We start from the raw sequence: 25,704 nt of genomic DNA on the forward strand, positions 1-25,704 counted from the left end.
AGATCTCTCTGCTGAAACCTTTCAAGCTAGAAGAGGGTGGTCACTGACTTTTAATCTCCAAAAAAAAAAACCTTTCAATCCCAGATCCTGTATCCAGTTAAACTGAATTTCACTTATGATGGAGAAATTAAATACTTTAATGACATTCACATGTTGAAGAAATTTGCCACAACTAAAACAGCTCTCCAGGATATTATCAAATCTATCCTCCATAATGACCAGCACAATCCTCTACCACAAAAATAAACTCACTCAGAAATTTCTGATCAAATTCCAACTTCCACTGTGGTGAAAGGATTAAAAATGTCCATTGGACTTTCGAAAAACTCGATACCCAAAATTCTACCAGGGCTTATCAATATTCTCAATTAATGTGAATGTTTAAATTGTCCTCTAAGAGGCACAGGTTGGCTGACTGGATACGAAAGCTCAGGCCAGATATCTGCTGTATACAAGAATCTCATCTTACTTTAAATGATAAATATAGACTCAGGGTGAAGGGATGGTCATCTATATTTCAGACAAATGGAAATCAGAAAAAAACAGGTGTTGCAATTTTATTCACAGATACAATAGACTTTAAACCAACAAAAGTAAGGAAAGATAAGCATGGTCACTTCATATTTGTTAAGGATAATACTCAACATGATGAGATTTCAATTATTAACATTTATGCACCCAACCAGAATGTGCCTCAATTTATAAGAGAGACTCGAATAGATATGAGCAACCTGATTTCCTCTAGCAGCATAACAGTTGGAGGTTTTAACACTCCTATGGCAGTGTTCGATAGATGGTCCATAAGAAACTCAGCAAAGAAATTTTGGACTCAAACTTAACCATTCAACAATTGGATTGAATAGACACTGAATACAAATTCTTCTCATCAGCCCATGGAACATCCTCCAAAATTGATCATATCTTAGGTCACAAGTCTAACCTCAGCAAATTTAAAAAAATAGAAATTATTCCTTGCATCTTCTCAGACCATCAGGGAATAAAAATTGAACTCAGTAACAACAGGAATCAGCATACTCATACAAAAACATGAAAACAAAATAACCTTAAGCTGAATGATAGCTAGGTCCTAGACAAGATTCAGAAGGAAATTACCAAATTTTTGGAACAAAATGATAATGAAGACATGAATTACCAGAACCTTTGTGATACCTCAAAGGCCGTCCAAAGAGGGAAATTTATAGCATTGCAAGCTTTCCTCAAGAGAATGGAAAGATAGGAAGTTAAAAACTTAATGGGACATTTCAAGCAACTGGAAAAGGAAGAGTATTCTGATCCCAAACCCAGCAGAAGAAAAGAAATAACCAAAATTAGAGCAAAATTAAATGAAATTGAAAACAAAAGGATTATAAAACAGATCACTAAATCAAAAAGTTGGTTTTTCGAAAAGGTCAATAAAATAGATAAATCCTTGTCTAACCTAACCATAGGTAGAAGAGTAAAATCTCTAATTTCATCAATCAGAAATGGCAAAGATGAAGTAACAACAGACTCCTCAGAAATTCAAAAAAATTTTAATGAATATTACAAGAAACTCTATTCTCAGAAATACGAAAATTTGAAGGAGATAGATCAATACTTGGAAGCATGCCACCTTCCTAGACTTAGTCAGAATGATGTGAAAATGTTGAACAGGCCTATTTTCAAGTTCTGAAATAGCATCAACTATACAAAATCTCCCTAAAAAGAAAAACCCAGGACCAAATGGCTTTACATCAGAATTCTACCAAACCTTTAAAGAGGAACTAGTACCTATATTACTTAACCTTTTCCAAAATACAGAAAAAGAAGGAATACTACCCAACGCATTCTATGAAGCAAACATCACTTTGATCCCCAAATCAGGAAAAGACCCAACTTGAAGAGAAAATTATAGACCAATTTCACTAATGAATATTGATGCAAAAATATTCAACAAGATCCTAGCAAACAGAATCCAGAAACATATCAAACAAATTATACACCATGACCAAGTGGGTTTTATCCCAGAGTCTCAAAGCTGGTTCAATATATGTAAATTTATAAATATAATTCATCACAAACAAAATAAAAAACAAAGACCATATGATTCTCTCATTTGATGCAGAAAAAGCTTTTGATAATATCCAACATGGTTTCATGATCAGAACACTTAAGAAAATGGGTATAGAAGGGACATTTCTTAAACTGATAGAGGCCATCTACAGCAAACCCACAACCAACATCATATTGAACGGAGTTAAATTGAAATCATTTCCAATGGGATCAGGAACCAGGAAAGGTTGCCCATTGTCTCCACTGCTTTTTAACATTATAGTGGAAATCTTAGCCATTGCAATTAGACAAAAAAAGGCGATCAAGGGTATCCATATAGGGTCAGAGAAGATCAATCTTTACTGTTCGCAGATGATATGACTGCATATCTGGAAAACACCAGGGGTTCTACTATGAAACTCTTAGAAGTGATAAAGGAATACAGTAGCACCTCAGGTAACAAAATCAACACTCATAAATCTGTAGCCTTTATATATACCAACAATAGTCAAGCTGAAAAAACAGTCAAGGACTCTATTCCTTTCACATTAGTGCCAAAGAAGATGAAATATTTGGGAGTTTACCTAACAAAGTATGTGAAAGATCTCTATAAAGAGAACTATGAAACTCTAAGAAAAGAAATAGCTGAAATGTTAACAAATGGAAAAAACATACCATATTCATGGCTGGGAAGAATCAACATTGTTAAAATGTCCATACTACCCAAAGCAATATATAATTTTAATGCAATCCCTATTAAAGCTCCACTGTCATACTTTTAAAGATCTCGAAAAAATAATATTTCATTTTATATGGAATCAGAAAAAAACCTCGAATAGCCAAGACATTACTCAGAAATAAAAACAAAGCAGGAGGAATCACGCTACCAGACCTCAGACTATACTGTAAATCAATAGTGATCAAAATAGCACATTGTACCCCATGATTGCATGGGGTACAGCTATGATTTAATGATAATAATAAAAATATGACTTTTTAAACTCTTAAAAGAAAACAGAAGTAAACTTCATGACATTGAGTTAGGTAATGATTTCTTAGATATAACATAAAAACATGTAAGCAAAAAAAAAAAAGATAGATTACATCAAAATTAAAAACTTTTGTATTTCAAAGGATACTATTCAGAAAGTGAAGAGAAAACCCACAGAATGGGAGACAATATTCACAAATCACACATCTGATAAGGGATTTATATCCAAAATATATATTCAAAAAAACCCCTACAACTCAGTAACAAGACATTTTTTAAACTGATTACAAAATGGGCAAAGGATCTGAATGGATATTTCTCTAAAGAAGATATACAAATGGCTAAAAGATGCATGAGAAGATGCTTGTCATCATTGGTCACTAGAGAAATACAAAATAAAACCACAATGAGATACAACTTTATACTATAGCTATAGTAAGAAAGACAGAAAATAACAAGTGCTGACAAAGATGTAGGAAAACTGGAGCCCTCATTCATTGACAGTGGGAATTTAAAATAATACAGGTACTCTGGAAATCAGTTTGGCAATTCCTCAAAATGTTATATGACATACCAATTCCACTCCTTGGTGTGTACTCAGAGAAATGAAACATATATACCAAGAAAAGCTTATATATGAAAACATCTTTCATAATAAACAAAAAATGGAGAAAAACCAAATGTTCATGGGTGAGGAATCGCTAAGCATAAAATGTGGTGTATTTTTGTTATGGAGTATCACATGGCAATAAAAATAAATCAAGCATAATCCATGCTAATATATGAGTGAACTTTGAAAACATTATTCTAAGTAAATGAAGCCAGTCACACGAGATCATATATTGTAGGATTCCATATATATGAAACGTCCAGAATAGGCAAAACTACAAGCATATGAAGACATAATGTCCTTAGGGTATTTAGTACCAGGGCAGAAGGGCGCTGTGGAGGGGTGGGGGCTGGACGCGTAAAAAGTTTTTGCGAAAATGGGGAATGCTGAGTATATTATTTTTGGGGGGAGGAACAAAATATTCTAAAACTAGATTGTGATAATGATTGTACAACCTGTGAATATAATAAAAAAACTGTTTTTTATTTTTTATCTTGTATTTTTTTATCTGTTAAATGGCAAAGTGTATAGTATGTTAATTACATATCCAAAAAACTATTCCTTAATTTTTTTTTTTTTTTTCCAGACAGAGCCTCAAGCTGTCACCCTAGGTAGAGTGCTGTGGCATCACCGCTCACAGCAACCTCCAATTCCTGGGCTCAAGCTATTCTCCTGCCTCAGCCTCCCAAGTAGCTGGGACTACAGGCACCCGCCACAGTGCCTGGCTATTTTTTGGTTGCAGCCGGCATTGTTATTTGGCCAGTCCGGGCTGGATTGTAACCAACCAGCTCAGGTGTATGTGGCTGGCGCCTTAGCCGCTTGAACCACAGGTGCCAAGCCAACATCTCCAAAAAAACTATTAAAAAACATTGTATAGGATGACTGCATGCTCAGACAATATAGATATATAAAGTCAAAAAGTGGGAGGCAAAATTTAGTGAAGAACATACAAAAAATTCTTTTTAACTGTTCTCAGAAATCACATTAGTAGTGGTAGTATTAATATTATTCTAATATTGTTCCATATATTGTTAAATTTTTAATATATAGATCTCTTATATACTGAATGCCAACACAAGTTCTCTTAAACAGAACAAATTATTACTATTACTTACATAGAGTATGTAAATAATACTGTGCTGACTCTTCTCTACCCCAGCTATTACCCCAGGAAAGAGGTGATGACAATGAGATCTTGTAGTAATTTCATCTACCATAAATAAAACAAATCTGTATATTGATTTGTGATAAAAGAGGCAGCTGTTCCTTCTCCACTTCTGAGAGTTTCTTTCGAAAGGACTTGTGCCTTCACACATTGGAGGGTAAATAAATCTTTCTAGGGGGTAAAAGCCAATTTTCTAGCTTACAATCCAGGAATATCTTCAAGGTCCCAGTCTCATCCTCTTCTTTGAAATGTAAACACATACCTCCAGACAGGCAAATCTCTCTGGAGCAGTGGTTCTCAACCTTCCTAATGGCGGGGCCCTTTAATACAGTTCCTGTGGGTTGCAACCCACAGGTTGAGAACTGCTGCTCTGAAGCTTTCACTATCTATTTACTCATAAATTAAGTTCTAAAGCTTGTCTTTAGGCCCTAGGTTTCGGTAAAATTTTCTCAGAAATTTTTCTACAACTGCACATATATCATGGATACAAAATAAATGAGAAAGTGAGTTACACGAAATTACTAATTGTCAAATCAGATTCAAACAAATCGAAGATCTTATGTAGTCTCAACCTCTTTTGATAATTTCAAGAACAGAAGTAATAAAACAACACAAAAAATTGGGTAGCGGTCCAGAACCTTCACAACAGCTCTCCAGCTCCATCCCTGCCATTTGGATATATTTTGGCCCAGATTAGAATGTAAGGTCAGTTAGAATTACAGTACCATTCTCCATTTCTTTCAAATAAAAACAACTTTTCTCATACATATTCACATTTACTGTGACTAGGTTAGTGATAAGACATTATTGTTCAAGAAAGTCTGGATTCCATCTGGTGTGAGGACATAACTGTATCCCAGATATCACAGTATAGGTTTAACAGCTGTTGACTTCCAGATGTCCTTATGTAACACGCTCTCTTCAGAACATAACAATGTTGTTTCTTCATCCTTGCAATCCTAAACAGGGTTCCATGGGAAAGAAATTCTTTTCATCTGTGATACCTGTACCATTAGAGAACAAATATAAAGGCCATATTGTCCAAGACGTCCTACCTTAATTTATGCTAAACATAGTGTTTCCATAAGTGGACATACTTAGCTTGGTTTCTGCACTCCTGCCCAGTGATCTTTAAAAACAGCAACTTCCATAGTAATTACAATATTGTATAGTCTTTCCTGGGTAATGGTACAATTCCTCTTCTTGACTGATACTATGTTCTACTACTGTAAACAGGCTATTTGTCCAGTCATTTAAAACTCTGTTGTCTTTCTAGGGCCATTTCCTGATGTATCCAGTCTCCTGGAAGAGAGCTCCCTCTAGTGCCTCTATTCGGATTAGCAAGTTCTTTTCATCATGGGCTTTCTGGAACATACCAAAAATCCCTTCAGAAAGTCAAGAGAGCAAGGACAGTATTTATCAATGAATAATTATCATGGTAGATTAATGAAATATGTATAATTTAGGAAAATGTTTTGTACACACAAAAAAATGTATGTCCATATTATTGTTATTTGTTATGTTCTGTTGGGTGTGTCACAGGTTTTCCATAAACATACTTTACATAACTCCAGAGCAGAGCTATTAGTAGTATCTATTTATTAGTTCACATCCAAATCCATCTCCCTCAGGATGGTCTTCCAATTCCCTTAAATGAATTCCATTCACATTCACATATTCTATATTCAAAGGAGATCAAGTCATGGTAAGCAATAGCAATCTGCTTTCTATTATACTCAAGTAGATGTCTTTGCAACATATTGTTTTGATTTATGCCCACAAAGAGAGCAAAAGCTCTACCGTTCAGAATCCTCCATTTATGTAATTCATTAGTAATAGCCATGTCATCAGAAAAGTGATCAGAATGGTAAACACATCTGACCCACCAACAACACAGGTTTGACAATGTGGGTCTACTTATATGTGAATTTTTTTCAAGAAATGTATTAAAAAATTTTAGGGAGATAGATGAAAATCTGAAAAAACTTGCAGATGAACCACATAGCCTAAGAATACTTAAAAAAATAAAGAAAAAGGCATGTCATGAATACATAAAATATATGTAAATACTACTCAATCATTTACCAACATAAGATCTACACAAAAAAAGTTAAAATTTATCAAAAGTAACACATACATACCAGGCCTGACATTTTAGTTTGTGAACTCATCCTAGAAAAAGTGCCATATACCTCACTGCTGAATATCACTATGGTCACCTTCAAAGTACTCCCTTTGGGAAGCTATGTCCAGATGTCAGCACCCAGTTTACCCTTCAACACAATTTTAGAATTCCTTTTCTGGAAAGTCCATCAGAGCTGTCATATTACCCTTAATGTCCTGAATGTCATCAAAATGTCTTCCTTTCAATATTCTCTTTATTTTCAGATAAAGAAAAAAGTCACTGGGGGCCAGATCAGGTGAGTAGGGAGGGTGTACCAATACAGATATTTTTGCTGGCAAAAAACTCCCTAACAGACAGCGCAATGTGAGCTGGGGCAGTGCCATGATGCAAGAGCCCTGAGTTGTTGCTGAAAAGTTCAGGTCATTTTCGTCTACATTTTTAGCCTTTTTAGCATTTCCAAATAGTAAACTTAGTTAACTGCTTGTCCAGTTGGTATAAATTCATAATGAACAATCTCTCTAACATCTGAAAGGTTAGCAACATCATTCTGACTTTTGATTTGGACTGACAAAATTTTTTGGTTGTGGAGAATTGGCTGACTTCCACTGTGCACTTTGACACTTTGTTTCAGGGCTGTATTGGTACACTCATGTTTCATCACCAGTGATAACATGGCCCAAAACATCATCTTGCCTCTTCAAAAGGTCTTAGTAAACTTTGGCTTTCCTTTGTTTTTGTTCATTGGTGAGCTCCTCTGGGACCATTTTTGCACACACCTTTCTCATGCCAAGATTTTCAGTTAAGGTTTTCCTACTTGGTTCTCTATCAATGTCTACAGTCTGTTATGCTTCTCACAGTCAGCTGACAATTTCAATACACAATTTGACAAATTTTTGCGATGTTTTTTCTCAGTTCTGTTTTTTAGTGGTTATCCTGACCTGTCTTCATCAATGACACTCTCTCCCCGCAGAAAAAGATTTAATCCATTTGTACACTGCTGTTTTCTTCACTGCATTATCCCCTCAAACTTGGACTAACATGTTCCTGATTCCATTTCTACTCTTGCCAAGTTTAACAAGAAATTTAATGTTTGTTACTTTAAGCTCTGACATTCTCATAACAGCACACAAAAACACACAACAATAATGAGTGCTACTCAGCAAGACACCACCATACATCAAGACAAATTCAGCTGTGAGATATTGATATACTAAGGTTAAGAAATCTTTTTTTTTTTTTTGCAGTTTTTGGCCGAGGCTGGGCTTGAATCCACCACCACCTCCGGCACATGGGGCCGGTTCCCTACTCCTTTGAGCCACAGGCATCACCCAAGGTTAAGAAATCTTATTGAGTTCTTTGTCTAATGCTGCCAATGTAAGCACAAGGTGGTGAGTTTGCGAACTTAATTGTCAGGCCTCATATATACTTTTAGACCATACATGGCACCATTCACAGTTCAGAGAAATGTAAACAAATGGAAAGAAGCAACAGTAAATCATAACTGCATAAAATTAATTTTAGTGCATACTTTACTACTTTAATAATTTTATAGTTCTCTCCTGTTGGTTTATGGTGAGCTCAAGTGTTGCTAGTATCTGTTCAGAATGCCATGTGAAGCTAATTGTGTGACACTAATCATCCCTGCTTGAGCAGTTTGTCTCTCCAGTGCCATTGCACATCACTGTAAAAAAAATGATCCCTAACAGATCTCACGTATTCAGTGTTTAGTGCAATGCTGCAAACCTTGAATAACACCAGGGGACTCATACAAAGTATCATTAGAGATGATAGAAGTGCTCCCAAGAAGCAAAGAAAAGTCATGACATAACAAGAAAAAGTTGAATTGCTTTATATACACCATGGCTTGAGGTCTGCAGTTGAGGGTGCCTGCCATTTCAGACAAATGATTCATCTTGTAAACAGACAACGTAAACTTAGGCTATAGATAAATACAGTACAGTACCATAAAAGTATTTTCTTCTTTATGATTTTCTTAAAACATTTGTTCTCCACCTTACTTTTTTGTAAGAATACATTGTATTAATGCATATAACATATAAAATGTGTTAATTGGCTATTTATGTTATTAGTCAACAGTTGTCTATTAGTAAAGTTATGGAGTAGTCAAAAGTTATAATCAGTTGTTAGTTGTGCAGGGGAGTGTTGCCCCTAACACTTTGTTGTTTAAGGGATAACTTTATGGCTTATATACCAAGAAACTAAAGGTAACTCTAGCAAGCTATCCCTATATTTGAGTCATCAAGTGATACTGTGTCACTCTGTTGTTCCAAATTATTCTGGTGGAATCACTACATGAGCTTGTATATCATCAATTTTTCAGATCCAGGGTGTTACCTCATCATCAGATAAGGCTGGCATCAAATCTAAGAGAAATACCTAGGAGTACTGTACTCTAGCTCCGAGGTGCTGGCTCAGAGGTCATACAATTGCATCTCTCCAAACTGTAATTCACTTATAAGTGGCTTTCGATGTCCTATTATTTCCCCCCATTTCCATTTATAACCTTTTAATTCACACCCTTTTCCCTATGAGTGGGTTTTCTTGCTCAATAGATATATTTTAATTGGTACATGGGACCAGTAAAAACAACAGCCCTGTTAACACTTTTCCCTGGCAGATACAACAGGATTTGACAGATAAAGAATCACAGGACACTTGGCTCTGTGTTTATAGACAGTCCTTAATTTGTCTATACAGGATGAAGTTATATATACTCCTAAAGGCCTCTAAGTACATGTTCTGTCCAATTTGAATGGTATGAATATTGTATCTTGTGCAATGATAATACTTTACTTTGGTATACACTTTAAACTCAGGGACCACCAGAACAGAAAAAAAAAAAAAAGGATTTTGCAAAATGGGAAGGATATACACTTGTGTACTTGCCTCCTCCCAGATCACTTCATTACTGCTTCTCAATTCCAGAAACCTTACAGGTAGAGTCCTGGCATTACTTCCTTTTACGATGAATTGGTTAAGCTAACCCTTAAATCTATGCATTTTTTTCCAGTGATCAAGTTAGTTACTTTGCAACCAAGTATCTATCAAGGAGTAGAAGATTTATTAGTGACAGGTAAAAGTGTTCTCACGCTTTTCTTTCAACCGGCCCCCCTTAGCAACCAGATACATACTGAAAAGGTAGTGCGAAGATAAGGCCTTTTCCTCTCTAGTAAATGCTGTTAGTAATTTTTTGTTTATGTGTTTTTGGCATAAGGTCTGTAATTAATATGTTTATAAAGAGATTATATAAATGGTAGGGAGCATAACCCTACTTACTAGAAAGAATGGACTACAGAACTACTACTTGGTCTTCTTGTTCCCAGAAATTATGGTATTTTCTAAAAGATCTTATGTGTCCTTGAGAACCAAGACTTTCCATTATAGAAGAAAGAAGGCAGAGATGGAATACAAAATTATTATCATCTTTATATAATTCTGAATTTGATTTTAAAGTACCATGAGCTCATGAGCCATTAGATATATATACATAAATTAAATATACATCATTTCAAATTAAAAAAAAAAAACAGGGCTTAAAGGAAAGGAAAGGATGTTCTAGGTCTGGAAAAGAAAATATGCAAGATGACCCCATATGTTCACAGTAGCATTTTTATTTATAATGTGCTAAAACATGAAACGATCTATATGTAATCAACGAAGAAATGAGTAATTAAATCGTGGCACATTCTACAATGGAACACTGCACTACAACAAAAATGTACACGCAATTACTTCATTAAATGATATGGGTAAATCCCATAAACATAATATAGAACCAAAGAAACCAGACACTATAAAGAATATATAATATGATCCCATTTGTATAAAATTCAAAATCAGAAAAAAAAGTGATCTATGGTTTTAGGTATCAGGAGACCTGTTACCTTTGGGAGGTAAGTATTGACTAGGAGGTGTTAGCAATGCTCTGTATCTTGATTTGAGTGTTGATTACAGAGGTATGTTCACTCTGAGAAAATTCATTAAGTTATATATTTAGGATTTTTAAACTTTTTAAATTATCTATGTTATTTCTATGTTATTCTTTAATAAAAGGTTTCTTTTTCTTTTTTTGAAGTTTCTGGCTGAGGCTGGGTTTGAACACACCACCTCTGGCATATGGGGTCAGTGCCCTACTCCTTTGAGCCACAGGCGTCACCCATAAAAGGTTTCTTAAAATAAAACATGAAGTAAAAATACACTTATAGGCAGGGAAAAAGATCTCCAAGATAAAATGCTGAATACAAGAGGCAAATTGTAGATCAATATAGAGTGAGATACAATTTATGTAGTAATAAAAACCCATAAGACAATTGTATTATTTCTATATGTACATATATACATACAAAAAAGTCCTCTTGAAAGATGACCAGTAAAGACTTACATGCCTATACTGGGAAAGGAAGTGGTTGGCAGCAACACACAGAATCTTTTCATTATCTATAAAAATTTAATATTATATAATAACATTTTCATATAATACTCATACAATCGAAAACAAATAATTTCTAAAAGGCCAGATTGCTCTTAAGTCCAATGAGCAAATAGCATTTTAAATAAATGTAGAAACCAGTAGCAAGTCCCTGAAATACTAAGTTGTTAATGTGAAAATTTTATGAGTTTACTGATGCCTGCAAGACATCAAGATTATATAACATAATTATCAAAAATATTTGATATTCATGTAGAGCTGACCCTTTTCTATTATAAAAACCATTCCACAGAAAAGTGAATCATAAAATTTTACCAACTCCTCTTCCCCACAGAAAAGTCCTATTGTCCTATTTTTTGCTAAAATCTTTTTCTGATAATTTTAAATGGGAGGAAAAAAAACTTAGAAACTTGTATTTCCAAGTAATGAGTAGATAGGTAATGAGTAGAAAGCATGTGCTGCAAACGTTATTGAGATCTGAGGACAAATTAGTTCAGTTTTATACTTTACCCAAAGGTTTATTACAGTAATTCCCCATCTCCAACCTCTATAGAGAGGCATACACACATGTTAAGGAATACAATATCAGTTATATACTATTAAAAAGATGGCAATAAGGTCAAATTCTATGGCTCTGTCTTTCCAGTAAAGTGGGTCTCTCTGGGTCCAAATCCAGTTTTTTGTCTGATAGTAAAAGGGACAGTATGTGTACCTTCTGGTGAGTTGTCACGTGAACTTCATTACAAAACTATGTAACTACGGAACTACCATAGCTTGAGATCTAGTTATTTCAGAGATCAGCAAAGTAAACACTCTCAAATGAGGTACATGATTTAGGCTTTGGGAACCCTGAGGCCCCAGGGCATTTTCTGTAATAGGTTCATGAAATAAATATATTTGGCTTAAACCTATGGTTTCTCGAAAATGAATATAATTATAAAAATTCAAAACAACAAATGAAATGTGTTCACATGTAATATCCGTATTTGAATCAGATTATCACCTGCCTGCTTTGTCTAGGCTAACTGACCCAATCACATTTTCTCAAACGTGATTTTTCTCACCATCCCCAACAAAAACCCACTACCCTATTTTTTGATAACCCAAAAATCAATTTTGTGTTATCAAATAACACAAAATCAATTATTCTATTTTAACATTATTCAAAGTAAGTTTTAAAAAGGAAAATATAATGTTTTATACATATTTTAAGGAGATAAAAAAAGCAAAAACAAAGAAAAAAACCTTCTATATTTCCTGTTTCTTAGAAAGCTAAATTCCCAATCCTATGAAAATAATTCTAATTAAAGAACCATTAATACATAATACAATATCAGTTTTAGAACTAGTTATATATTCCAAAAAAAAAAAAATCTCACTATTAATCACTTTGGCAAATGGTCAAAAGCCCATTTTAAAACTTCTCCTTTAAACCAGGTCTTACTCAATTTCTTCAGCTGTGTCTCCACATTTTTATATACTAAATCATTCTTCCTTTTGCACTGTAACTGTTTATCTATGTAGTAATAGACAGCTCCCTTAAAAGTCTGACTACATACCAAAAGCTGCTACTTTGATGACAATCGCTTGAATGTTAGATGATATCATCTCTCGCAGTAAATCTTCCTGGTTTCTCTGCCAAAGGTAAGCTAAAGGCTGGAGATTAAGCCTTTTACACCTACAAAAATAAAAAGAAAAAAATTAGATGATACCGTAATGCCCCATAGTTGGATCCATAGCAGTTTGATTTTAAACATTATGCTCCTTTCAAGGACTTTAGCATTTAAGATGCTTTAAAAAACATGTTTTGCGTAATGAAGTTTACATATACAACATAAACATATTTAACATCCGTGGGCTAAGTTAAACTGGTAAAAAATTAATTCTCCCAGCATACTAGAAATACTAATTTTAGTAAGTCTCTAAGTTTAGAAATCTATGTAAAGAGCTTACAAATGTCAACAGATGATATTCTGTTTTGAATTTCTGTGAGTATCAAATTTTGAAGCATATGCAAATAATTTATCCTAACAAAATAATTATACTCATGATTAAATTTACAATAACTATGGCAATATGAACATGAACTGCTCTTATCTACTAACTTTGAAATTGTTTTTTATGAATTTCTCTCTGAGTCCAAAAATTACTAAGAACAAAGCATACAATTTATTCAGTACCTAATATACTGCAGGCATTGTACTAGATACTTTCACATGATTGGTGCAATAGAAAGAAAGTGAGTTTTGGAGTCAAGACAAATCTGAGTTTGAAACCTCATTTTGCATTCTAGCTACATGGCTATCCCAAGTTAAGCAAGTTCTAAGACTCTAAGTCCATGTTCTTAATTCCCTAGTTCATAAAATAGGGGCAAAAATACTTCCTTTCAAAGTTTTTAAGAAGATTAAAAGATTAATAAGTGAAGCCATCCTTTACTCTTCTTTTCTTCCAATCTACCACAATGCAGAATTGTGATCCTTCCTCACGAATACCACCAATACCACTAACACTTGGTCTGAGCCACCATTATCTCTCATGTCAATATCCTAATTTTTTTCCCAGCTTCCACCCTCTTCTTTGAAAAATCCATTTTCAATACAATAGACAGTGTGATTCTTTTCAAACATTAAGGGATTCCTCTGCTCAAAGCACTGCGGTGGCTCCTCCTCATCACTTCAGGTAAAAAATCTTTGCAGTAGACCCATAAAATTATCACCCTGATTACTTCTCAGGTCTAATTCCCCCCTCACTCCATCCACCACTTCTTGCCTACATACTCTTGCCTACTACACTGGCTGTGTTCCCTATTTTTCTCACTTACAACATGCCTTTGCTTAATCACCGCTTTCTCAATTAAAAGTAATGTAACTAAAGAATGTAAAAAAATACCTGGACAAATTGTTATTCAATAAATGGCAGTCAAAGTCAAGTGACATGCTCAAATCACACAGCAAGTGGCTGAGATGAGATGTCAAACAAGAATATAGTTCTAAAATCCATCATCCCTAGCATCTGTAAAGTTGCCTGGCTGACCACTCACACCTACACCCATTACGGTGTCTCTCTCAGAGAATCCCAATACTTATTAAACGTATTACATGTCTGGTCATTTACCTGCATGTGACTTTTAAAAGAAATTTCTACTTTTTTCTTGTACATATACGTTATCAAAAAAATGAAAACCTTTTTTTTTTTTTTTTTTACCACAGATACTCTTTTATATAATTTTCCTTCTTAAAATGTGTCAAGAGCATTAAGGCAATGTTCAGGCAGACAATAACTACACAAATAATAAAATTTAAACTACCCATGAAACACAAACACTACAGTTCTTGCTTTTGCTGTCCTCTCTCCAATGTTTAATGCTTATTAATCAAACTATCCTCTCTAACTTTTCTAGTTAAGATTTATTTTTTATGGAAAACACTTTATTCCCTCCTGTCCTTATAATAAAATTCTTGATTGCTGCTTTAAAATTCATAATCTTTTGACTATTTTTAGATGTAAGTCAAACTTCTTTATGTATTTTAAATCACTGATGCATTTGACCTTATGACATCTATTAATAAATTGTTGCAGATATGCTCTGTGATATAAAATCTGGTCATCTTAAATCATGTGTTGAATTCTATCTAAGATGGTGTTTTGAGAAAACCTTGCTTCTACCCAATGTATGCCTTGGGTCCTTTTTCTATGTATAAACAGGGTGTCTAAAAAGTTCATATGCAATTTAAAATAAGCAATTATTTTAATTGGGTTATTTTAAATTGCATATGAACTTTTTGAACACCTTACATAATAAAGCGGTCTCCTAATGAGGAGGACATTTACATTTGATTTTTTACCATTCATAAATAGATGGCCGCCCTATCTCCAGTATGGCTACTCATTAAACTACGTGGGTTTAACTTATTAAAAAACACTAATTTGGAAACTAAATAATCTGACCTACCTAAAACTTTATGAGAATAATATTTCTAATGTATGCCTTTAGAGTTATGTGATCCATGTTCATTCATAAATCAAAAGCGAACAAGTAAAATGTAAGGGAAAAATTGCTCAAAATATACATACTTGACCTCTTCCTTATTTCCACCACCATCATACATTGTCTAAAAATTCTCAACTCTAAAATGTGAATTATCATATTTCTCTTCACTTACATGCTTTGCCGTGTTTTCCCTTCATGCACTTTCAAAATTCTATATTTTTTAAGTGCCTTAAATCCACCATGGAATTATAGAGAAAATAAATAAAATAAAAATAAAACTTAAGTTTTCAAGTCTGTTAATATGTAGGTTCTTAATGAGATAGACAGCATAAATGCTTCTTTATCAAGAATATGAAACTATTTCATAAATACAACCCTCATATCTTATTTTCATTTATCATTTTGAGTGGGGAAATCACTTATTTTCTGATTAAGTTGTGTTTAAGAAAAATACCAGAATCCATATTTTTTTTGCAAATATCATTATACTTAAACTCTCTACACAATATAGTATTTATCCAAGTAAAAATGAAAAGTGAATTCATTCAGGTGTTGTTGCCAAGTCTACATTAAATAATTATCATCTACTCTGATGATTTTTGATAGATCAATAAAATTGACATTTTGGCTATTTGTAGCTAGAGACTAAATGTCTTACTAGTATTACATCTCTATGCTGTGGATAGAAGGGAGCAACAATCTAAATATTCCTCAAAAGTTAAATGGGTTTACATATAAATATTTCAATCACATGAATATTTCTGGCTAAGAACTGAATCCTATTAGCCAAAGAGAAATACATTCCTTAAGCATTTTTTAAAAAATATTATGGGATTCCTTCTAATAGGACCTGATTTTTATTGCAAATGATAGTTAAAAGAGGTTAGAAGTATGCAATAAAGAATTGAAGATAACACTTCACACTGAAAATCTTTGTCTGAACTTTTTATTATAAATTATTTATTTTTCCTAACAGTAAGTTAAGAGTTTTCTCATGTGAGATAAGGACAGAACAAAGTAAAAATGTTACTTTTATTACTTAGGTAAATATATACATTTAGTTCCACAGGGCATGTAGAATATCATACTAATTTATAATGTGGATATAATTATTTATTTTTCATGTAATCATGTTCTTAATATATATATACTTTAAAAGTTAACAAATTATTGAATGTCTCTTACACATTTTCTACTCGAACTCGCTGATAGTCAGAAAGTATAGCACCTACTGATATGCCCTCTGCTTCTTCTTTCTCCTGAAAATAAAGGAAAAAATATAACTTTAAAATTAAATAAACGTATCACTCTACATCATGCTCTGAAAATTATAAATGAACTGTGTCTCATCTAGGAAATCATCCTGCGGCATAAATACAATCCACATTCAAGAAAAAAATACATATTTAAATCATCTCAGCTGAAGGAAAAAGAACTATTCTTTTACTTAAAATTTAAATAACCGTAGACTTCTTTCCATGGGGAGAGCAAAAATTAGGCAACACTTCCAAAATGTTTTACGCTTAGCACTTATATTTTTTTTAATTTTCACGTATACATGTGTTCATTAGGCTTCCACTTTTTGACTTCACAAAATTAAAAAGGCTTAAACTTTAACAACAATAACAATGTTTAAGATAGGGACCAGAAACAAAAACCTCGCAAATAACAAAGACAAATACATTCAGAAAAGAAATCAGACGATTGCTGCAACAAAGTATTAAGCAATAATAATAATAGTAATGCAAAGAAAGTAACATTCACATTGTCAAATAAGAGTATGTCTAATTATAGAGTGCTTTGACTCTGAGGTTCAGTATAGAGTCATTGATTAACTACTTATTATTTTTTTCCCCAAAGTATCAAAGAATAGACAACTAATATTTATAAATACAGATAAAAGATAATTTAAAAAAATAGATCATGCCAAATCTTATAGACAATAGAAAAAGAAGAAATACTTCAAAATCATTCTACTTAATCTGGAGACACCTGATATTAAAATTAGAAAAAATATATTATTATAAAGGGGAAATTACAAACATAATTCACTTATAAATGAGGATGCAGTATCCTGTATCCTAAACAACATATTAACAAGTTGAAGTAAAAATTAATGTTTAAGTAATATACTTTAGTCAAAATCAAATCCAATTTATATGAGAATTAGTCACTATTTTCTTTCTTCTTTTTGTCTTTTCCTTAACCTCACCCCCTCCGTTTTTCTCTGTCTGCTCACCCCTTCCCCCATGCCCCACAATGTCATTGATTGTCATTAATTGTCCTCATATCAAAGTTGAATACAATGAAAACTTTGCAAAATTTTTGATTTAGGAACAATATTCTCCTAGACTGTAACTTAAAAAAATTAAGCAATGGCATAAATAAGAGAATATCATAATAATCTTAGAAAAAGATGATTGATGGAGGAGTATTCAGAGAGCAGAGATGGTAGAGTCATTGCCTACACAGTAGATAAAAAATTCTGTGTGGGAAAGAAGCAATGCATTATCATCAACACAGTCCCTACTGAGAACATCCAGCAGTATATCCAGCATGATCTCCCAGGAATAAGAACTAGTCTGTCGGGCATACTCAGTAATGAGCTGGAGGGGAATGTAAATTCAAGTATGATCAAGTTTGTAGATGATACAAAGGTAGGATGGATTAAAAAGAAAAGAAAGGAAGATCAATCAAATACATGGATGAATATGGACAACTTGGGGATTTGAAAGGACAGGTCCAAGATGAGATTTAAGGTAAAGAAGTATAAGACAATACACTTAGGGAAGAATAATACATAAGACAGGTATAAACTAGGGAACTGTTATCTAGAAAACAGATATGAAGAAAGTGACTAGGGGATAATTACTAATAACAAATTGAATAGAACTCTCTGAATAGGCATAAAAGAAAATCCATCCCAGCACATGGATGTACTGATGAAACCACTTTAGAGAGATGAGTTCATTAGTAATACTTCAGCCTTAACCAAGCTTGGAAACCTATAAAGAAAAATAGTGTTTCACATAAAACAAAAGTAGTACTTCAAGATGTACTGAAATAACCTTGTGTGCCCTAAAAGGATACCATAATAAATAAACATAAATGCACAACAGGAATTTCTTACGTCTTTGGAGATGAAGTCAATTTAAAATTTCCCCTCTGAAATAATAAGTATCTTCCCAAAGCACCCCCCAATAAAGTAATTATTTCTATCAGATAACGTTTCAGGAAAAGAGCTATTGCCTTTACTTTTCTATTTTAGCAGTTTTGTAAGATACATTTGCTTATAACCTTTCTCTAACCTTCCTAGCCAGTTTCTTTCCATAAAAGTCATTATATTCATCAGCAAAAATCATGGCATAGTGTGCCTCATTAAATGCAAATACAGACTAGATCATGGAGTAGAGAATAACACTATCAAAAGATCAGATTTTTGGTTATACCCTCCATGATATAGTTGTTCATAAGAAAATATAAAGTACTGAATATTACATATGTATGGGTGTGTGTGTTTACATGAGTGTGTTTCTCTACAGACCATGCAAACAAAGATCAAAGCTACTGGTGCTTGTCTTCTTAAACTACAGCCAACCGCTGTTAAATAATGATTGGCACTTATTATCCCCTTACCATGTGCTAAATGTCCTATGGCTCTCATTTAATGCTAAACACAACCCTGAAACAATCAATTTCTTCTTCTACATTCATTCTCTGGAATTTTCTTCTACTCTCATCTGTTTTATTTTTTATTGATAACACCTAACTAATCAGCTCTAGAATCAACATCCAGCTAAATTCTGACTGTTCTACATTAAGCTTATATGTAGATCATCAGTAGGATTTATTTAATAATCATAATTACTACTACCCAGTAGAAATCCAGCCCTATAGTTTACTAGTTCCATGATTTTGAATAAGTTACTCAATTTCTCTGTGTCTCAGTTTCTTCATCTGTAAAGCGAGGATAATAATAGATCTTGTTTTCTAAGGGTTACTGTGAAGACGTGAGTAAAATAACCTAGGTTAATAAGACAGTTCCTGGTAAATATTTTCTTCTTTCAATATTATAATATTCTTTATTATTTTTCTATAAATACTTGTTATTTTTCTACTGATTACTACTATAGTTGTCCCTGAGTATTTGCAGAAGTTTCCTTCCAAGACTTCCTTTGCCACACCACAATTCAAGGATGCTCAAGTCTTTTTATATAAGATAGTGTAGTATTTGTATATAACCTCCCTATATGCTCCCATATGCTCTAAATCATCTCTAGATTGCTTATAATACCTAATATAATGTAAATGCTATGCAAGAGTTGTTATACTGTACTGATTTTCTTATTTGCATTTTAATTGCATTGTTATTGTAATTCTTTTTCCCTGAATATTTTCAATCCACAGATGTGGCACCAATAGAATACTGAGGGGTGACTGTACTGCTACTGTTAAAGGAAGCCTAGCACATCCATTTGACAAAGCTCTTTATTCTAGGGGTGCACCACTCTTCTTTCTCATTATCACTTCTCCATACTAGGCTGCCTACTAACTCTATACTATAGTTGCAACAAATTTTTCCAGCGTAGTGAGTCCTAAATAATCTGGGGATAAGTAAGATTTATGTTGATTCCTTAATTATTCTGAACATAACTATCAACTTTGAAGAAAAAAGCAAAGCAGACCTTTTTATAGGTAAAGATCTACCATACAATGAATCCACTCTGTTGAAAATAATATAGCTAGGTTCAGGCCCTGACCTTTGACCCAATATCACTTTGGGGGAAAAGCTCAGTAAATTAATAATAGTGGGAAAATAACAGCAATGGAAGTATCATCAGAGAAAAAAATCAGAATGTCTACTAGAATAAAAGATATGAAACTGAAGCAGCATAAAGATTTACCCAAATAAACAATCTTATGCTATAATTGAAGTAAAAAAGAATATGCTACAGAAAATCATTAATGTAGACTTTAGGCCTCAGAAATTTGGCCAGATTTGAACCAACTTTCCATGATACAATTCTGTACCCACTAAGCAACCTTCTGACTATAATTTAGGTTGCCTTGTTGCTTTCCATCCCCCAAAATTTGTTAGTCCATTAATACATGTTTTCTTACCTGTTTAATATAAGTAGTCTACATTGTAAATTAACAAATTTGCATTTTGGATTATGTATTTAGTCTTAAATCAGTTTGATTTGTTAGCCTATAATAGACTGATAACTTATTAAGATGCTGTCAAAATCAATTGACAGCAAAATCAAATTGAAGAGCTAAACCATAGTGCTCACCAAGTAATATTACCAAATTTAATTAGTTATATAGCCTTCTGAAACATAATGCTAATTGCTATGTCACCATTCTTTATCAGTGTTCCACTAAATATTAAAACATATAACAAAAAGTACTTTCTATGTCCATACTGTATACCAGTTTCATAGGAAGATTATATTTTTATTGTTGAAAAGTTCAGGCACCAAAATTGAGTAATAAAGAAAGTGATAGGAGATATCTTGTTATCCCAGTTAGGATGGCTATTATCAAAATATTACAAATGCTGGCTAGTATGTAAAGAAAAGGGGAACTTGTACACATTGTTGGTGATAATGTGAACTAGTATCAGCCACTATAGATAATAGTATGGAGGTCCCTCAGAAAACTACAAATAGAACAACCATACGACCTAGCAATCCCATTACTGGGCATTTATCCAAAAGAAAGGAAATCAGTACATCAGAGTCATCTGTAGCCCCATGTTTACTGCAGCATTATTCAACATAGCCAAGATATGTAATCAATGTTTGAGATGATGGATATTCTAATTACTCCGATTTGATCACTATGTTATATGTATCAAAACATCACTATGTACCCCACAAATATGTACAATTATTATATGTTAATTTTTAAAGAAAAGAATTAAAAATAAATAAAGTAACATAAAAGCAAAGAGCTACATAATGTTCCACAAGGTCAACATTGACTTCCAGGCCAATCTTCACGGACATACTTAATTTTTCCGAGAAAGAAAAGAAAGGTGGTGGGGAACAATTCAGAGTTTAGAATATGAGCTAAGACAACAAAATAAAATTTTTGGCATATTAGGGGACAGTAAGCAGTGTGGAGTCAAAAGCACACATCAATAAATGGAAGGAAAAGTTGTGACCAGATTGTTCAGACACATAACCTATATCCTGAAGGCAATGAAGAGCTCATCCCTGTAAGAGTTTTTTAAAAACCAACCTTGTAGAGGTGAAATTATACAATAAATTGCACCCATTTAAAGTGTACAATTCAATGAGTTTTTAATTGATACCAGTGAAACTGGTTCCAATCAAGATACAAACCAATCTGATTACACCCAAAAGTTTTCTTGTGTTTCTCTGCAGCCCAACTCTCCCTTCACCCATGGCTTAAGGTAACTATTAATCTGCTATTTGTCATCATCTATTATTATACATTTTCTTAATTGTCATATGAATAATAACATCCTTTTGTTTCTAGCTTCTTCCACTTAGCATAATGATTTTGAGATTCATCCATACTGTGTATGTATCAACTATTAATACATACATTCCTTTTATGTATGTACTACTGATACATACATTCCTTTTTACTATTGATACATACATTCCTTTTTATTCCTTTGTGTCCATATATAAAAATATCACCTTTTATTTATCCATTTACCTGTTGAAGGATATCTGGGGTGTTTCCAATTTGAGGTTCTTGTAAATAAAGCCATTGTGAATTTACCTATATGTCCTTGCATGCATATGTATTTTCAATTCTCTTGGTCACTAAATATTTTAAGAAGTGAGATATGATCATATGTATATGTAGAGGATAAAATTGGTGACAGTGTAAAAGACAGACTAGAGAGTATACAGAGAGAAGGAGGGCCTAGCCTGAAAGTGTTGAAGAATATAGATAATAGGACAAATTCCAAAAACAATTTAGAACAAATTAATAAGACTTGGGAATAAACTGGATAAAGACAAGAAGCATACATAAAGAGGGGACCAATGATTCTAGTTTAAGTGACTGTTAACTAAGAAATGAAATAATTATTTATTTTAAAAGAAAATACTGAGTTTGTTTAGTTCTGTGTAAGTTGGGTTTGTTTGCTAGGTATTTCAGACTGCCATAACAAAATATCACAGAAATTTATTTTCTCATAATTATGGAGGCTATAAGTCTATGTTCAAGGTGCCAGTGTGGTCAGATTCTCTGGAGGGCTCTCTTCCTGCCTTGTAAATTGCTGCCTTCTCATTGCCTGTGAGGTTCCTATCCTCATGACCTTAATCTAAACCTAATTATCTCCCAAAGGATCCATCTCCAAATAGCTTAACATTGGCAGTTAGGGTGTCAATATATGAATGGGGGGGTGGTGGGGGCGGAGCACAATTAGATCATAGCACTAATTCAAATAGATGATACTATTAGGTACATTAATACAACTTTGGTGCTTGAGAGAATATAGAGATCTTTGTGGGTATTGTTAGCACATAATTGAAGCCATAGGGGCAAACGACAGCCTCAAGAAACAGGATACAGGGTGAGCCATGTAAGGAGACAGAAGTGATGAAGAATTCAGGGAAGAGATTGGAAAAGAGTGGTCATAATGATAGGAGGAGCAACCTAAATAATGGTATGTATGCAAATACATAGAGAATCTAATGAAAAGGAAAAGTTTACAAAGTAATGATATTAATAATGACATTACCAAGTAACCAGCATGTACCAAGATTTAAACTAGGTACAATGTGCACGTTATCTAAGTTATTCCTCAAAACAATTCAAAATAATATTAAACTGACTTCATATGTGAAAAAATAAGGTAATTAATCCATTCCAGTTGGCAAAGCTAGTAATAGGAATACCCTAAATCAAGGCCTATCTGCCAACCATGCCTGTGCTCTTTCTTAAAACCATAGTACCAGATACTATAGAAAGTTCAACAAAATTTTTCTATTTTATAATTAGGATGTTAATATGACCATAAGCAGTTAGGACTGACAGAAAAAAAATAAACATTTGAACAAAAAATACATATGAGTTTGGACAATTAAGTGTTAGAACTCATTAGTCACAATATGGCCAAATGGAGTACTTCAAAGATGACAGCAGTTGGGCTGGGTGCAGTGGCTCACGCCTGTAATACCAGCACTCTGAGAGGCCTAGGAGGGTGGAGTGCCTGAGCTCACAGGTTCAAGACCAGCCTGAGCCAGGAAGAGACCTCCATCTTTAAAAAAAGTAGCTGGGTGTTGTAGTGGGCATGTGTATTCCCAGTTACTTGGGAGGCTGAGGCAAGAGAATTGCTTGAGTCCAACAGTTTGCTGCAAGCTAGGACACCATGGCATTCTACCAAGGGGCAATAAAGTGAGACTCTGTCTCAAAAAAAAAAAAAAAAAAAAGATGACAGTAGTGATATACAGCAATGAGGTATGTAGCACTTTTTCTAGGATGAGTTTGCAAACTGAATTATCAGACCTCATATAACGACAGCTCTGACAGCCATTCCAGAAAAAAGAGTTCCAAAATTGCTTAGGCACTAATGTCAGTGCATAGCTTCCCAAGGACAGTACCTGGAAGGTGATCATAGTAATATTCAGCAATGAATATTGCTGCACGGTACTCTTGGTAGAGCAATGAGCTATGCAGCACTTTTTTTGCATGAGTTCATAAAACTTAATTGCCAGACCTCATATATTGCCAAATTCTTCAAAAAATAAAATTCAGATTCTCAGAGAAATATGATTCAGCAATCATATTACTAAATTCAGCATAAATCAGAAAATTTAGAGTGTTTAACACACATTAAATTATATTTTTGTCATTAAGATGACCCAAAGCTAATTAAGTAGCTGTGATCAAAGAGGAAAAAAAAAATTAAAGATAATAATGTTAGTAACGGAGAAGTTAGAGACAAAGACTGGCATATTGCTAAACCACAGGGGCTCTCAGATGCAAGTGGATACTGTTTAGCTTAGGCCATTATCACTATAAATGATGGATGTATAAGTTCAAGTCAGGAAATAAAGTCAGCAATAGCATCACTGAGTACTAGAAACAGCAGTGCATAATGTCATTAAAAATTTATATTAGTTACTACTCTCAACAATGCCCTGAGGTAGATTATCATTATCCTCCTCATTTTGTAAATAAGAGGCATTAAGAGATTCTTAAAAAGTCAGCTCTGATCAAATTAGAAAAGCAGACATTACCAGCCCATTTGTTGCTTAGATCACTTTCCCCCCAATCTTTGTCAATGTGAAACACACCTATCTGCAAGGCTGCTGGGAAGCTACAGGCTGCTAAATGACTTATGTCAACAACTGTCACGATCGAGAGGCTACTTCCTAAAGTAAACACATACAAATTGATAAAAATATAGTTTTATTATGCCACTATTTCCACACCTACCTCTAGGCAAGGGACACATATCAAGAATTTATTTAGAAAGAGCCAATATATTAACACGATGTCTAAAAACCTTGGACTGAAAACAGATGATCAATTATGAATCTTAGAATATATTTTAAATTGTTCACGTGAAAGAAAAGCCACAACAATCTCTAAGTTTCTCCACTGATGCTAACAACGATTGTACAGCAAACAGTTGATTTTTACAAAACTGGGAGTGTCTGCATGCATGTACAAATATAAATATTTATATATTTATATGTGTATAAATATGTATATGCATGTACATGTATAAAGAAAGTCCAGCCTTTAGTCTTTTAAAGAAAGTAAGAGAAATTCTTAGTTGTGATGAGTTTTGTTTTGTTTAGGAAAAAAAGACCAAGCCTTCTGGAAGAATACACGGCATACTGCTAAGAGTGATGAGGACTTAACTCTGGAGAGTGAGACTGGGTGGAAATTGAGAGGAAAGGTAGCAATTTCTGCTTTTTGCTTTATATACCCTTGTGTTTCCTAAAACCTTTTACTAAGAATACACATGTGTAGTAGGAAATTTCTAAGAATTTACATTGAAAAAGGAAAAAGGAATAGGGTTCTTTAAAGAACCATTAAGTTCTACATACAAGGAAGGCTATATTTCTCCCCCAAATTCCAGCATCTAAATATGCTAGATATTTAGGTAGAACACTTTTGAATTCTAGTTTAGGTTATGGACTCAAAACAAAACTCTTGATTCAGGCACATATATGTGTATGCACTCTACACAGAGTTCCTTCTGTATTGCTCCTCATCTTAGGAAATGGTACTACATTGACATTGTTATTCAGTCCATAAACTTTGGAGTCATCCATGATTTCTACTTTCCTTATGACCAATAAAGTAGTAATTCTATTAGCTTCATCTTCCAAAAATCTC

The 25,704-nt window shown here is 33.5% G+C and overlaps 1 protein-coding gene across 2 annotated transcripts in view; it reads right to left on the bottom strand.

Annotated features, from left to right (window-relative positions):
* DPH6 (diphthamine biosynthesis 6) overlaps nt 1-25,704 on the bottom strand; it is a 180,313-nt gene that overhangs the window by 70,786 nt on the left and 83,823 nt on the right. For both annotated transcript variants that reach the window (XM_053594773.1, XM_053594775.1), the window contains exons 4-5: nt 16,549-16,622; nt 12,932-13,050 (exon numbers count right to left, since the gene is read on the bottom strand). In XM_053594773.1, the coding sequence (XP_053450748.1) occupies nt 12,932-13,050; nt 16,549-16,622 (193 nt within the window). The remainder of the gene's footprint in view (nt 1-12,931; nt 13,051-16,548; nt 16,623-25,704) is intronic.

This window comes from Nycticebus coucang, chromosome 6, assembly GCF_027406575.1.
Source record: "Nycticebus coucang isolate mNycCou1 chromosome 6, mNycCou1.pri, whole genome shotgun sequence".
Lineage (NCBI taxonomy): Eukaryota > Metazoa > Chordata > Mammalia > Primates > Lorisidae > Nycticebus > Nycticebus coucang.